At 44.6% G+C, this 15592-nt stretch overlaps 1 protein-coding gene across 3 annotated transcripts in view; it reads left to right on the forward strand.

Annotated features, from left to right (window-relative positions):
* LOC138591265 (protein unc-79 homolog) overlaps positions 1-15592 on the forward strand; it is a 32069-nt gene that overhangs the window by 15263 nt on the left and 1214 nt on the right. Inside the window, exons 17-47 of one of the 3 annotated variants that reach the window (XM_069661799.1) lie at positions 164-304; positions 789-1004; positions 1275-1502; positions 1760-1901; positions 2844-2923; positions 3020-3168; positions 3248-3405; positions 4493-4674; positions 4846-5047; positions 5170-5352; positions 5873-5941; positions 6315-6652; positions 6778-6960; positions 7152-7314; positions 7548-7697; positions 7837-9099; positions 10402-10503; positions 10863-10979; positions 11201-11303; positions 11376-11516; positions 11645-11683; positions 11794-11906; positions 12017-12102; positions 12494-12667; positions 12953-13021; positions 13117-13227; positions 14460-14564; positions 14663-14740; positions 14862-14951; positions 15052-15227; positions 15326-15509. In XM_069661799.1, coding sequence (XP_069517900.1) covers positions 164-304; positions 789-1004; positions 1275-1502; positions 1760-1901; positions 2844-2923; positions 3020-3168; positions 3248-3405; positions 4493-4674; positions 4846-5047; positions 5170-5352; positions 5873-5941; positions 6315-6652; positions 6778-6960; positions 7152-7314; positions 7548-7697; positions 7837-9099; positions 10402-10503; positions 10863-10979; positions 11201-11303; positions 11376-11516; positions 11645-11683; positions 11794-11906; positions 12017-12102; positions 12494-12667; positions 12953-13021; positions 13117-13227; positions 14460-14564; positions 14663-14740; positions 14862-14951; positions 15052-15227; positions 15326-15509 — 5535 coding nt within the window. The remainder of the gene's footprint in view (positions 1-163; positions 305-788; positions 1005-1274; positions 1503-1759; positions 1902-2843; positions 2924-3019; positions 3169-3247; positions 3406-4492; positions 4675-4845; positions 5048-5169; positions 5353-5872; positions 5942-6314; positions 6653-6777; positions 6961-7151; positions 7315-7547; positions 7698-7836; positions 9100-10401; positions 10504-10862; positions 10980-11200; positions 11304-11375; positions 11517-11644; positions 11684-11793; positions 11907-12016; positions 12103-12493; positions 12668-12952; positions 13022-13116; positions 13228-14459; positions 14565-14662; positions 14741-14861; positions 14952-15051; positions 15228-15325; positions 15510-15592) is intronic. The other 2 variants (XM_069661800.1, XM_069661802.1) reach the window with 2 other exon arrangements.

The raw sequence follows: 15592 nt of genomic DNA on the forward strand, positions 1-15592 counted from the left end.
GCTGCTAAGCTTATGCAATGTTATGTTTTAAAGCTTAAACAGCATGAACACTATTCCATTCACTTCAGCTGAATTGAGAAAATTGAAATCTTTTTAGCCCTGGAAATGAAACCAAAACTATCTTTATGGTAAGAGTAATATGGATCCTTTGTGTTTGGACCAGGTTCTGTCAGAACTGGACATTGTGGTGCCTCTTCAGCTGCTGATCGGGATGTTCTCTGATGGAGTGAACTCTCTGAAGGAGCTGGCCAATCAGAGGAAGGCACGCGCCTCAGATCTGTCAGGCAACACCGGGGCTCGCAGGGTAAGGGACTCGAGATGCCAAAAATTAGAACTAAATGCTCTTTGTCATTTCTTCCTTTGAGTTAAGTGGTCAAAATAGTAATAAACCAGGCTCATAGTGTATTGCAACAAGCATCACTCAACTAGATGTAATCACAACATCACAAGCTCTTAATTTGATATTTTGCATCCTGTCAGATGCTTTTTTCAGGATCAAGATGTCCACATTTCTGCTCCTCTACTCCATCTATTTTCTACCATTCATTTAGATGTACTGTGTGTTGCCATAGTAACTGCCTATGTCTAAATATAGCTCCCTTAAAAGGGCTTAATTGAACTTGACTGTGATGTAGATTTATCATAGAAATTTATAGCCAGGCGACTCTGCACTCATGTGCCATTATCACTGACACTAAGAGGTGAACATTTCAAATTAGACTCTCAGAGGCTTGAGTTTAAAGGAAACAGATGTTTTACCTTTAAAGTGCTGTGCTGTTTTTTCTTAGGTGAGTGTTGTGTCAGACCCAGGACGCCGAGGTCAACACAACACCCTCAGTCCGTTCCCCAGTCCCTTCAGGAGCCCCTTCAGAAGCCCTTTGCGCTGCAGCCCCTTTAAAAACCTGGGTCACGCCGCCGGCCACTGCGCTCTGGATCTGGACTGTGATGATGATGACATGAACCTCGGCTGCTTCATCCTCATGTTTGACCTCATCCTAAAGCAGGTGACCACATCATCCTTATGAAAAAAGCATAAGAGTAACATAACATCTTAATACAAACCTTGTCTAATAGTGTTGCTTACAATATGCCAGGGACACAATGTGTTTTTTACACAATGTGTAACACAGTTTAAAGACAGTTCTTCTTCTTCCTCATTCAAATGAAGAAAAATGAAACACAACACACTTCACACAGGTGGGATCTGGAGATTTGTGCATCGTGCTCCACTTTTTGTTCCCCTGTTTTACCGCTCGTCTCCCGTGTTGTCCCAGATGGAGCTCCAGGATGACGGTGTGATGCTGGGTCTAGACAGCAGCCTTGGGAAGGATATCGTGGGCATCATCAACAACGTCTTCCAGGCTCCGTGGGGGGGCTCGCACACCTGCCAGAAGGATGAGAAGGCCCTGGAGTGCAGCCTGTGCCAATCTAGCATCCTGTGCTACCAGCTGGGCTGTGAGCTCCTGGAGAGGCTGACCCCCCGGGAAGAAATACGCCTTGTGGTGAGACAGGCAGCATTAATTTAATGTATAAATGAACCCTGTGCATCAAGCAGATACATCTTTAAAGTGACATGTTACACCCATGTCCCAATGCACAAAGGCAAAAACACCTCAGTGTTCCTAAGCTAATGTTTTAGATGAAGTAATAAATGTGTTAATTACTGTCTGTTTTTCTCAATTTACAAATATGTAGTTCTTAACTCATGAATATATATAACACATAAAGGACACAGTTTTACAGTGCTTGTCCTCTGCAGGAACCTACGGACAGTTTGGAGGAAACCTTGCTCTTCCCTCAGACTGATTTCTCCCTCGGGACGGAGAATGGAAGTGAGGAAGGAGACAACCCGAGCGCTGCTCCCACTGACAACCCGAGCAACCAGTCTCCTGATGACGCATGTATGTGCATCAGTCCTGTGCTCAGTGTTATTACAATAACTATTTATTATCATTACTTAATATTACAAACCAAAATAATAATGATTTCACTGGGATGTTAACTGCTAGGAAAATATTTAAAAACCTTAAAGAAGTGCTTCAATATTTATGGATTAGCTTATTTGTATAAGCTAAGCAAAGCTAAATTAGCTAAATTTACCGCCTGCTTGTTGTAGCGTAATATTTAAAGGAATAGTTTGACAATTTGGGTGATCTACTTATTTCCTTTCTTGCCAAGAGTTTAATTAGAAAACCCTTTTCATGTCTATATGGTATATGAAGCTAACAGTAGTCACCGGTTAGGTTAGCTTACTCTGAAGACTGTAAATGGGGGACACAGCTAGCCTGCCTCAAAGGGGGAAAAAATTACCTTCCAGCAACCCTATCTCTTACTAACTCCTAACATGTGATTTGTTTAATACACGTATAAACTGAATCAAAAACAGTTTCACAGGGGTTTGTTAAGCTACTATATCTTGGTGATGCAAAGTGACATCTAAGAGTCCTGTTGTCGCCTATATGTTGCCAAGAGACTAGTAGAAACTCTGCAAGACTGCAAACAAGGGAAACGGATAGTCTGCCTTTTTTAAGGAAAGAAATATGCCTACCAGAAATTGTATCTCTCAGTAACTTACACCCTTTTTCTTGTTTGTGTTATTGACAAGGAATATGGAGTAAAAACAGTTTTATACGGGGTGCTGTTTCCCTGTTTCCTGTCTTTCAGCTAGGCTAAGCTAACTAGCTTCAGCTGCACATCTACTGTGCAGATGTGATAGAGGTGTCGATTTACATCTCATGTTTTCTTTGATATGTTTCATACTCTCTTTCACCCTGTATGTTCTCTTATACTACAGATAAGCATACGTTGAGTTGTTTCTAACACAACACTCTTCTTCATTACAGCTATGAAGAACAATTCTGATAAAAAGTTCTCCTACCAGCAGCTCCCTGTGTCTTTGAAGCTCATATACACCATCCTGCAGGTACTTGTTTTGAATAACTGAAAACAGAGGTATTAAGAATGTTTTCTGTGACTTATTTGAGTGTACACATGGGTCATATATCTCCTCTGTATTAAGGAAATGTCCAAGTTTGAGGAGCCGGACATCTTGTTCAACATGCTAAACTGTTTGAAGATCCTGTGTCTCCATGGAGAGTGTTTATATCTCGCCCGCAAGGATCACCCCCAGTTTCTGGCCTACGTCCAGGAAAAGATGCTCATCCCGAGGTGTGTGCTGACTCATTGTTTTCATAGAAATCGTTCTGTTTACCAGCAGTTTGTTTATTTGTCTAATTTTGTGTTTCAGTTTGTGGTCCATGCTGAAGTCAGAGTTTTGCCAGCTGGCCTCCCTGGCTGTGCCTCAGCTTCTGCACGCCCTCTCTCTGTCGCACGGGGCGGACATCTTCTGGAACCTCATCAACACCAACTTCAACAGCAAAGACTGGAAAATACGATTCGAAGCAGGTGAGAGATAGCTGAAATAACATATAATGTAACTCAAATCATATGCAGCCATGAACACCTTATCAAGCTCATCAAACCATTCTCAATGATAGTTTATATTTCAGTGTTAATGAGGTGTTCTGTTCGTAAAATGGTTGTGATTGTTCAAGTGATCTGTTAGACGAAGACCTCCAGTGTGCTGATATAATATGCTACCGCCTGCACACATCTCCCCTCCTGTTGTCATGGTTACAGTGTGGCTCAAACAGGCGGAAAAGAGGAATTGTGGGATTAATAAGGTTTTTTCACGCCTGGTGATTGGCAGAGAGGAGCTGTATGACCTTGAGACAGAGGTAGAGGACAGGTCGTCTGACTCAATGTAGAGATAAAGAAAAACAGGGGGTCCATTGTACTGAGATAAGACCCAAACATGAGGTGAATATCACTCAAGTGTCATGCTATTAGCATATTGTGTATATGAATACACAAGAAATCAGATATAAGATACACATCACTTGTCTTTAACATGACCAAGCTGTTATAATGTTTTTAAACCCTCTTATTTGTAGCGCTGAAACAAATAATTGTATAATTATGGACATAAATTATACAAATAAATACATAAATACAATTGAACCCTAAATGTGAACAACAGGCACTGAAGCGTTGCTCTCTTAAAGCCCACACTGACACCTACTGGTGAACACTTGCTGCTATTCAGCCCAGAGTGGGTGAGAGTTTATGGATTTCAGAATAAAACGCCTATTTTTAGATTTTAATCTGAGTCACGATAAAGAAAGCCAACAATTACTGGAAGTATCTTTTTTTTTTAAAGCCCTGAGGACATTCTTATTTCCTCCCACGCACTGGCGATGTGGGACAACGTTTATGTTTGAGTAGAAACGTTGAACACAAAGACATTATAGAAAAAGTATCTTACACTTACACCCATAGAGATGATTAAAGAGACGTATTGTTGACTACTTTTCAAATATATCAAATATCAAAAATACAGCTCAGTTGCCTTTTGTTTACTTGCCTCTTATTGTGTAATCTGTCTGTGCTGTTGCTGATCTCTTTAACTTTGTATTCTCATTTAAACTCACAGTGGAGAAGGTAGCGGTGCTGTGTCGGTTCCTGGACATCGGTGCAGTGACGAAAAACCACCTGCTGAAGTATTCCCTGGCCCACGCCTTCTGCTGCTTCCTGGCCTCTGTGGAGGACGTTAACCCGGCTGTGGCCACCCGGGCCAGACTGCTGCTGGACACCATCAAGAGGCCGGCCCTGCAGGTGACGTGCTCGCAGTCAGAGCAGACAATCAGAGGGTGCAAAATATCCCATACAGGAGTCAATCAACCAATTTCTATATGCATGATCTCATGACACTTTTCCTATCTGTTTGTAATATTTAAAGGGACTCAACTAAATTAATTTGTGTGTGTGTTGTTTATTATTATCCAGGGGTTGTGCCTGTGCCTGGACTTCCAGTTCGACACTGTAGTGAGGGATCGTCCCATCATCCTCAGCAAGCTCCTGCTGCTGCACTTCCTGAAGAAAGACATTCCTGCGCTGAGCTGGGAGTTCTTCGTCAACCGCTTTGAAACATTATCTCTGGAGGCTCAGCTGCACCTGGACTGCAACAAGGAGTTCCCTTTCCCGACAAGTACATGGCTACTATGTCTCCATTCACAGTTTTTACACCTGTTCCACTAACGCTGCATGTTGCTTGACGTAATCTTGAATTAACAGAATGCTCCAAAATATGTTGTATTTTCCTTTCGACAGCCATCACAGCCGTACGAACCAATGTAGCCAACCTCAGTGATGCAGCGATGTGGAAGATCCGAAGGGCGCGTTTTGCCAGGAATCGACAGAAGAGCGTGCGCTCCCTCAGGGACAGTGTGAAGGGAGCTCCGACCGAGTCTAAACGAGCGTTTTCACTCCCCGAGTCTCTGAGCAACCGGCTGCGTGAGTAGCAAAAATCAGCCAGTGTGTCTGTCTGTCAGTTTAAATCTGAACCTCTGTCACTTTCACCAAGTCTGTGCTCGAACAGTGTTTGCAAATACCTCCAGAGACTTTGGTTTACTTCCATTATCCTGCAGAGAAGCACCAGGGACTGTCTGCAGAGTCCTAATGTGCTGATCACTGCCCATTTTCTCTCCCCCATGTGTGAAACCAAATGCTTTTCTATTTGCAAATACTATGTAACCCTAGTCTGGTCCTATTTTCCCAATGTTTCTCTCCTTACTCGTTTGTTCTCAACTTTCATCTCACTTCTAAAACACAATCAAACATAATGAACTTATTTGTTATTTTGATTAGTCAAAATGCCCTTATTTTGAAAGTGTAATGGGGCCATAAGGCGTAGTGTTTTTGTGTTTGTGTGTTTGTATGTGCACTTGTTGGATGCTGATGGAGCTCAGACACATGTCCTGGACTATCTCCCCTGTATTTTCTCTAAATCGTGTTCTTCATATGTGGTTTTTAGCTTTAAGGCTTACAAGGCAAGAGCACTCTGCCCCGACACTTGGAGATATGATAGAGAAAGTCCTGCCAGGTAAATAATCACCTAAATAATAACCATATTATATTATTCTTCATAATCACATCACATTGGAGGAAAAGTATAGACTGAGTAGAGCTAAGAAAAGAAGCAGCCATTTTTGTTTAATCGTGCCTCAGGCTCATTCTGAAACTGAGAAGAGTGAAAGAATCGCTCGTGCTAACAGCTAGCTTGCCATTTTTTTTGTGTTTACCCCATTTACATAATCCATGAACATGTTGCTCTGATATATGTGTATTGCATGATGATGCCTCCACCTCTCCAAACAGAGAAGTGGACAAGTTGACTCCCCCCTCCTCTGTGTTGTTACCCCGCTCCCCCTTGCTCCTGCACCCTACCCTCTGTCCATCTTCTTCCCTGTCTGCAGCACGTTTCCTCCCGCACTCTAACCCTGACGCTTCAGCCCCTCTTGCAGGCCAGACCCCGTCCCCCGAGGAAGACAGCGCCATCAGAGACCTGCTTCCCGAAGACGCCGGCATCGACCACCAGACGGTTCACCAGCTCATCATGGTGCTCATGAAGTTTATGGCCAAAGACAAGAGCAGCGCCGAGGCCGACATCGGCAGCGCCAAAGCTTTTAACACGGTGAAACGTCACCTGTACGTGCTGCTGGGATACGACCAACAGGAGGGCTGCTTTATGATTGCACCTCAGAAGATGCGCACGTCTACCTGCTTTAACGCCTTCATCGCTGGCATTGCACAAGTAACCTATACCTATTTTGCTATACTTTAACACTTTCAAGAGATCTGGTGTCTTTAGTTACATGTTAGAATGAATATAACAGTATGAAATGAAGGCTAATGAATAAAACTGTTTTTGTTTTCAAGGTGATGGACTACAATATCGGTTTGGGGAAGCAGCTGCTCCCCCTGGTGGTCCAGGTGTTGAAGTACTGCACGTGTCCCCAGCTGAGACACTACTTCCAACAGCCGCCTCGCTGCTCTCTGTGGGCTCTGAGGCCTCACATCAGACAGATGTGGCTCAAAGCTTTGCTGGTTATCCTCTATAAGGTACCCTCTCTTGGATATTATTGCATGGATCAATATTCATTCAGTCTCTTTGACAGCAAATACCATCCATGTTTTTACCTGCTAATGATTTCCAAATCAGGTGGTGAACATTTCATGATATCTTTCGATGTACAGTATGACTTAAAAAGGTAATTATAGACACGCATTATAACATCTGCATATGTTTCCAGTATCCTTACAGAGACATGGACGGCAGTAAAGTGGTCCTGCATCTGATCCACATCACCATCAACACACTGAATGCCCAGTATCACAGCTGTCGCCCCCACGCTACAGCCGGACCGCTCTACAGCGACAACTCCAACATGAGCCGCTACAGCGAGAAAGAAAAAGGTGAAGCCTTTGCTTTAAGAATAAATTATATTAAGAGAAGAAGAGCATTTTAGTTGTTGAGTTTCAGTGGAAAGCCTTTCTTTAAATGTCTGAACTTTAAGGAAACAAAAACTTAAATATGTAACTCCTATTTTGCCAAAGATGGGAGAAAAATAAAACCCTTTCCAGTCTCTTCCAAAGTGTCTGTTTGACTCTTCAATGCAGTGCTGATGTTGATTTTTTCTCCATCTCAGAAGAGGACAGTGTATTCGATGAGTCAGACGTCCATGACACGCCGACTGGAGCTGCGAACAAGGAGTCACAGACCTTCTTCGCCCGTCTGAAGAGGATCGGAGGCAGCAAGTCTGTGAAGTACCAGCCGGTCGAGCTGAATGCCAAGAAAAGTAAGCAGCAGAGGCTTTCAAAGTGAAGTGTAGTGTAACAGCACATCGATGAGATCTCTCCAGGAGAACATCTTTTTAAAGTTACAGGAGGCGTGCTGCTTTGAGTGTAATAAAAGTCTTATTTTCTCTTGTGTTTTAGGTGAAATTGAGCTGTCAGAGTACCGTGAAGCCAGCGCCCTTCAGGACAGCATCCTGCACTGTGTGAGGGAGGAGAGCACCAGGAAGAAGCGTCTGCAGGCCATGCACAAGCAGAAGTCTCTGGACATTTCCAACACTGACTCCATCCTCTTCAATTTGGACGAACATCGACGTAAATCCTGCATTGATCGCTGCGACCTGCAGGCGCCCCCTGTTGTCCTGCCCCCCTCTTCTGCCACGTCACACGGCAGGCGCCACGGCAAAGGATCATCTGACGGCTCTTCGGTTCGGGTTGAGGGCCTCGACGCTGTGGATCGGCGAGGCTCTCGAGGCGGACATTCGGACATCTCAAAACCTGTGATCCCGGAGGTCCGCCTCAGCTGCATGGAGACCTTCGAGGACAAGCTGGACCAGGGCTCGCTGGAAGGATCCGGTCAAGGGAAGGAGGACCAGGACCTCATCGACCTCTCCTCTGACTGCACGTCCATTCCAGAAAAACACTCCCTGCTCTCCATGTCCGACAGCGACTCCTTGGTATTTGAACCGCTTCCTCCTCTGAGGATCGTAGAGAGCGACGAAGAGTTCGACCTCAACACCATCATCGCCTCCAAGTTCAACGGGAGTCCAAAGGTCTCAGCCTCCCCAGCGAGCAGCAACACTCTGCGTCTGTCTCCTGTGGTTCAGGTGAGTGTAGAGGACTGTTCAAGTGGCAAAAAGACCCCTGAACTTCCTGGCTATGGGGAAAACAGGTCAAACCGTGTGACTCCAAGCACCTCTCTAGATCTCCCTGACCGAGCTGATAACATCTGCCATGAAAGCCCCATGACCCTGAAGCAGAAGAGAGACCTCCTGAGAAAGGCCCCACACGTCCCTTACACCTCTCTAGACGACATGCCGGTGACCCCAGAGGACCTAAAGCCTGGGATGGGACCTGGGACGAGTCCCTCTGGAAGAACCATCTTCTTGGACATCCCGGAAGACAACGCAGAACCTCTCTCCTCGCCGGAAAAAAGCAAGAGCAACAGCAACGATGAAGAAGAAGAGGATGGAGATGACGAAGAGGACGACGACATGGGAGATGAAGGGGACAGCGACATAAAACCTGACAACGGGGAGGACAACGATGAGGCGGAATTTAAAATCCAGATTGTTCCCCGACAGAGGAAGCAGAGGAAGATCGCTGTCAGTGCCATCCAGAGGGAATATCTGGACATCACGTTCAATATGTTCGACAAGCTGGGCGGAGAGCAGGCCACAGAGACAGGTAAGAAGGAAGGGGGGATGAGGATTGTTCCTACTGCGTAATTTGTTTTAAAATACCTTTTTAGGATATTACTAAGATTTGAGGAGGCTCGTCCAGTGCCTTTTAAAAACATTTGATCTCTTTTTGTACCTTTGAAAGTGTGTATTTTGACCAAATTTACGAACTATTTACACTTTAGGCCACGTTAAACCACCATGCTGACGAGTTTTTTCTTGGTTTCAGGCATCCCCTGGTCTCCATATCTTTTCAAAATAACAATCTGAAAACTAAGCATATTCGTTGGCTTGCAGATCAGTTCTCTGCCTTGCTGCAGGCTTAATCAGTGACCTCATCACAGCTCCTAACAGATCACTGTGTTCCTCTGTCTCGCTCACATCAACTGGCCCAGGACTTTTGCCTACAGCGAAGCTGCATTAACTTCAGACTCCCTGCAGATCTGAAATTGTGCACCTCACTTACAACTTTAAAAACTTGGAAATAATTCTTTCAAAGTACCCTGTAAACATTAACTATATTTATTCACTATTATTTTGTTTGTCTTTAAACTATTTTTACTATTTTCATTCTATACTATGTTTTTAATTCTCCTACATTCTTCCTTTTTCTTGAAGCACATTGTGTAGGATCTTATTGAATAGAATTTGCCATATACAGTGTTATTATTATTTCTTATTATATCTTTATAATAGTATTATTATCAATGAGATGACTTTACCACATATAATATGTAACATTTAAATGATTCATCCATAATGCTCGCTGTGAAGGATCGCACAACTCAAGCAGAGTCTGCTGAGACTTTTTCACACTATTTTCCAAACAAGATGGAGACCAGTGGAAGCGTGACATGCAGGGAAAATGTTCTCAAAAGATCTGTGGAAGTAAAGGAGATCAATATTGGCAACACACGGGTTTGCATCAGTAAGACTTTAAATGTAAAGTGCATTTACGAGCTGCCTCAGATGTTTATTTAACAAACCACTCCACCTCCATGTATGAATGTGTTCACTCTCCCACACTTCCATACTAACACTTTCGAGGTTTAAAGGTTTTTCAGTCCGCATCACAGTTGTGAAACTTTGTAACTTGACTTAAAATAAGAAAAAGTAAACGAGTAGAAGATTTTCTAAATCTGAAACACTAAACTGTCATTTAATTAGATCTAAATAAACTAATTATCTCCACATGGTAGCAAAAGTAGTCCTCATTATAAAGTAATGTCTATATGTTTTTAATTGCCATATAATGGCCTACATTCTGAAGCCGATGCCCCGCCCATTATTTACCCATATTGCCTTGCAGATCACAAAGTTCTGTCTACATTGGAAAAGCCACGAGAATCTGCCTCGGCCCCAACGCTCGAAGCTGCTATTCCTGAAACAAGCCACCGCTCTTCAGTGTCAAGTAGGATCCAAATACTTTAATGTGATTGTTGTGGATTCTTTATAAGAACCTTATAATAACCATCGCTCACATATACCACCTGTGCAGACAACAATCTTGTTGAAAACTCCAATTTAGAGCTGGAAACATGCAATAAAATAATGTCTTTTTGAAGTCTTATTATAAAGCCAGGCAAAAGCATTAAAATGTTTCATTCAAATTAGTTTCAATCTAAAGTTTTGTAAACCTCAAAAGCTGATATCATACAATTACACTGCTCCTTTTTTCATGTGTGTCTCACCTGTTTCCATGTAACCACACACACTTTTTAAGCATCAGGTATTTCAACCTCCGTGTTGTTTTCTGTGTCTGACCTTCAGCTCAGTACCGTCAGGTGAAGCGAGGCTCTCTGGGAGCTCTGACCATGAGTCAGCTGATGAAGAGGCAGCTGGAGCATCAGTCGAGTGCGCCGCACAACATCAGCACCTGGGACACCGGTCCGTCACGTTCACACTTTTATTTATCTTATAATGGATTTATATGGATGTATCTATGAGGTCAAAAGAAACAGACATAGAGAAAGCTGAAAATAACACTTATTGATCAGTAATACAAGTCAAATTCTATGTAAGCAAGGCCGCACAGGGTAGAACTCTCTTTTGGGAAGATTCTGTCATTTTGAATTAGCTGTTTATCCTCTTGTATTTCATCATCGCAGGCCCTACAAAGACCAGTCTGCTCTCTGCACCCAGCACAGTCAGCATGTTTGTCCCTGCGCCAGAGGAGTTCATTGACGAGCAGCCGACCACCATGTCTGACAGGTGAATAAATCATTCCACAGCTATATGTCATTAAAGTCCTCTTGATGCTCAAACCGGCCTGGTTTCTTCCAGGTGTCGCGACTGTGCGGCCGTGCTGGAGGAATACGACGAGGAGACTCTCAGCCTCGCGGTCGTCGTTCTCTCCATGTTCATCCACCTCAGCCCTGATTTGGCCGCTCCGATGCTCCTCGACATCATGCAGTCTGTGGGCAGGTAGAGCCGCTCCAGCAATCCACATCCACACAGCACTTCACCGTTAAATGAAGTTTCATAACTCACCCTTAGAGCTCATGCATAATTCATCCCCTCCAGTCCTAATCCAGCGCTTTAACTTCTTTCAGGTTGGCATCCAGTGGCAATTTTTCTGGACAAGCTGAGAGGTATGATACATTAAAGCCGTCAGACATTCGCTCTCCTTATAGATGAGTTTAATAATAGAAGTGTGACAGCCTGTCCAACACAGACGTTCTCCCTGTGATGTTTTTTGCAGTATGTTGATCCCGGGGAATGTAGCAGGTGTAGCCAAGCAGTTCCTCCGCTGTGTGTTTCACCAGCTGGCCCCTAATGGCATCTTGCCCCAACTCTTCCAGAGTAACATCAAAGGTCTGCACGTAAAACAGAAACTCAAATATCCCTTAAACATACCTGAATTTACATATGTATCATCCTTCCTTAAAAATACTGCTAACTGACTTACTTTTTATGTCTTACAGATGGAAGTTTTCTGCGCACTCTTGCATCCTCCCTGATAGACTTTAATGAACTGAGCTCTGTGGCTGCCCTCAACATGCTGCTGGAGGTGAGAGTCTTCCTCATGTAACTGTGTTGAGTCATTTCACCAGCAGGAGGAGCTCTTGTCAAAGCAAAAGCCTCTGTGACTCCAGCAACATGCAAACCATAAGCCCTTTTAAAACAACAAATCACTGGAGCATTGAAGAAAACCTGCCTCACTCTGCACCACTGTGCCACTTTATTGTTGCTGTTAAGCTAAACAAACGACACGGATAAGAAGCTCGCTGGTGCATGAGCTCATTCGAGCAATCATCTGTGCTTCAGTGTCCTAAATCCCCCGCTCTCATCATGTGCATTGTGATTGATCAGGACTGAATGATCAGTTGCATGGAAATATCTTCGCTTATAGAACGTCATTATATAACCCTGCTGTGGTTTCATGCTTTTGTGCCCTCCAGGGCCTGAACAACAAGAAGAGTCTGCCAGCAGGGGGCACAATGTTGCACTGCCTGGAAAACATCGCTACCTTCATGGAGGCGCTCCCCATGGACTCTCCCAGCAACCTGTGGACGACCATCTGCAACCAGTTCCAGACCTTCCTCGCAAAGCTGCCCTCTGTGCTTCCTCTAAAGGTAGATATCGAATCTTCCCGTCACTTAGTCATGCTCTGATATGGTTTAATGCGATTATGGCCCGAGGAAAAAGCATCTTGCAGTGTCCTTGTCGGGTTCAATAGGACGGAGTCTTAAAATTGTAATTGATTTGACTCTGACGCTTTTGACCTTGGATTCACATTAGTGTACTATAATTTGATTTAAAACACCAGGTCCAGGAATATGGCTTTGCACCATGCAATCATGTCTAACATTTTCCAACTCTTTCTGTTTTTTCCGTCTTAAATCTGTTTGTCTTATAAGTGCCCCATGGACTCCAGTTTGAGGATTATCATTTGTCTACTGAAAATCCCAACTACAAATGCAACCCGGGTAAGCCCACAGCAACTTTTCAGACTTATAGCTCAAATTCTTTGAAATTCTGACCTTTTATAACAAACTTTTTCTCCACTTCTTCCATCCTCCAGAGCCTCCTGGAGCCCTTCTCCAAGCTGCTGAGCTTTGTCATCCAGTATGGCATGTTCAGTCTCTCCTACCTCGTAGAACTGTGTGGACTGTGTTACAAAGCCTTCAACAAGGTACTGTTTAGCTCTACATGACTTCTTTCTCCTTCGCAGGAGTAAAACATGTGCTGACATCCAGTATTTATGCAGCCTTGAAGGAGTTAAAGCTTTTAAACTAATCCGCTGCGTTAAAAAGCTCCAGTTCCCAGGCCTCTCGCTCATCACTCTTACGGGTGCTGAACCTACTTCCCCGAGTCTCCAGCCGGCCAGAAATGTGGCCACGTGTCACAGATGATTAAGTAGGCAATCAGCCAGTATTGATTAACATGATTAGTTGGTGTGCTAGGGGCCGAGGATGTATGGCGTGTTTCTGAGAGGCTGTCTCAGACAGAGATGGAGCCAGGCCTGTCTGCACTGTTGGGCCAGATGGATCCTCGGTCCTCCACCACTGTCAACGCTGCATGCTTTATGTCTCCTGCAGTATTGATTTTTCTGCACCCTCCTTAATTCCTCACCGTATAATATCCGCTTTTCAAAACCCGGAGTCACTATGAGGAATTGCTTTGGGAACCGGTCCGGTGCAGTTGTTTTATGGAGAGGTGAGCGAGGAGGATTTTTTTCTTCGCAGGTCAGTTTTTTAAGGACACAAAGTCAGCTTTTCTACTTCTGCTAAAGTTTGCAACACCATGCACCATTTGTCACAGCTGAGCCTTGGCCTTCTAGCTTAGGGACAGCCTATGATTTGCTATTTACCAAGCGGACATGCTCCATTAACTTTTAATTATGAGAGCGCCGCGTACAGGTATTCGCATTAAAAAAAAAGCCACACAGCGAGGAGCGTTGGAAGCGGGCTCGGAGTTCTGTAAGAGTGCGGGAGCATGTGCCTGCGCCTAACATAAGCAAACACGACTGCATAGAGAAAAAGAGTGAGGCAAAGTGGAAGCCAGAAGATGACAGTGTGGTTTGTAAACAGGCAGCTGGGCTTTGTGTGGAAGGGATGAACAAAGAGAGCAGCCTGTCCTCGGGGAGGGAGAAGGCAGCCTGACAGCCTCATCTGAGCTGCCTGGGACTCTGGGAGGAGAGATCTGGACTGGCCTAAATCTACTCCTCAGCCTCGCCATTCTCTGTCTATTCTCTGTCTCCCTGCCTCCCCTCCCTCCCCTCTCGCTGCCTGTCCTTCCCCCTCTATTCAGACTACAGAGTTTATGCTCCCCTCGCAGCATGAGTAAGGGAGAGTGATAATAGAAAAAGGCAGTCTTGCTGCATCAGTACATTTACTCCACTCTCTTTCTCCTCTTTGCATCCAGGAGAGAGATAAGTTCTACATGTCCCGCATTGTGGTGTTGGAGCTGCTGCAGGCTCTCAAGTTCAAGTCTCCTCTGCCCGACACAAACTTGTTACTGCTGGTCCAGGTAAAAAAAAAAAACAACCTCTTTCATGCACTTCGTTTTAAAGAATAACAGCCTCTCCTCCTGAATGTAACACTGAAACCTGCTTTGGAATCTCTCAGTTTGTTTGTGCAGATATCGGCACGCGGCTAGCAGAATCCACCATCATCCAAAAGCACATGATCTCCACGCTGCCGGGGGTAAGGCTTTAGTGAATGTGTGTGTGGATCGTATTAGAATTAGCCTCATAAAACAGCAGGACGCAAAGATGGACCCCGCTGTGATTCCTCCTAAAGGGTAAACTGTTTTTGTTCCCCACAGTGCACAACAGCAGCCATGGAGTGCATGAGACAGTACATAAGTGAACTCCTGGACTTCATTGCAGATATGCACACGCTAACCAAACTTAAAGTAAGTCTTGTTCTCTTAAAGTGACCGCTAAAGCTTGCATATTCATACACTGCCTTTTGTTCAGCCTTATCTCTTCCTTCCCTCCACATCTGTTACTCAGAGCCATATGAAGGCCTGCTGTCAGCCACTGCATGAGGACACTTTCGGGGGGAACCTGAAAGTGGGCTTGGCACAAGTAGCCGCCATGGAGATCAGCAAAGGCAATCACCGCGATAACAAAGCTGTGGTCCGTTATCTTCCCTGGCTTTATCATCCGCCATCCACCATGCAACAAGGGTAAGAATGACAAAACGACAGGCGAGTTCAGGAATGAGTCAATCACTTAAAGGGTCAGTACACGCAAATTACATAGTCTCATATTTCTTTCTCTGCAGGCCGAAAGAATTCATCGAGTGCGTGTCCCACATCCGTCAGCTGTCCTGGCTCCTTTTGGGCTCGCTGACACACTGCGCCCTGCACCAGGGCTCCACCTCCTGTATGCCCATCCCTCTCGACGCTGGCTCCCACATTGCAGATCACCTTATAGTCATCCTCATCGGTTTCCCTGAACAGTCAAAGGTCTGACAGAAACAAATCCCCACAAATGACACCCAGGTTTTTCTTAATATGATCTTTGACCACCTGTTCTGTTTTGTTTCGTC

Source organism: Semicossyphus pulcher, unplaced genomic scaffold (assembly GCF_022749685.1).
Source record: "Semicossyphus pulcher isolate SPU_LCO1_2020_fin unplaced genomic scaffold, fSemPul1.0.p SCAF_14, whole genome shotgun sequence".
In the NCBI taxonomy this organism is placed as follows: Eukaryota; Metazoa; Chordata; class Actinopteri; order Labriformes; family Labridae; genus Semicossyphus; species Semicossyphus pulcher.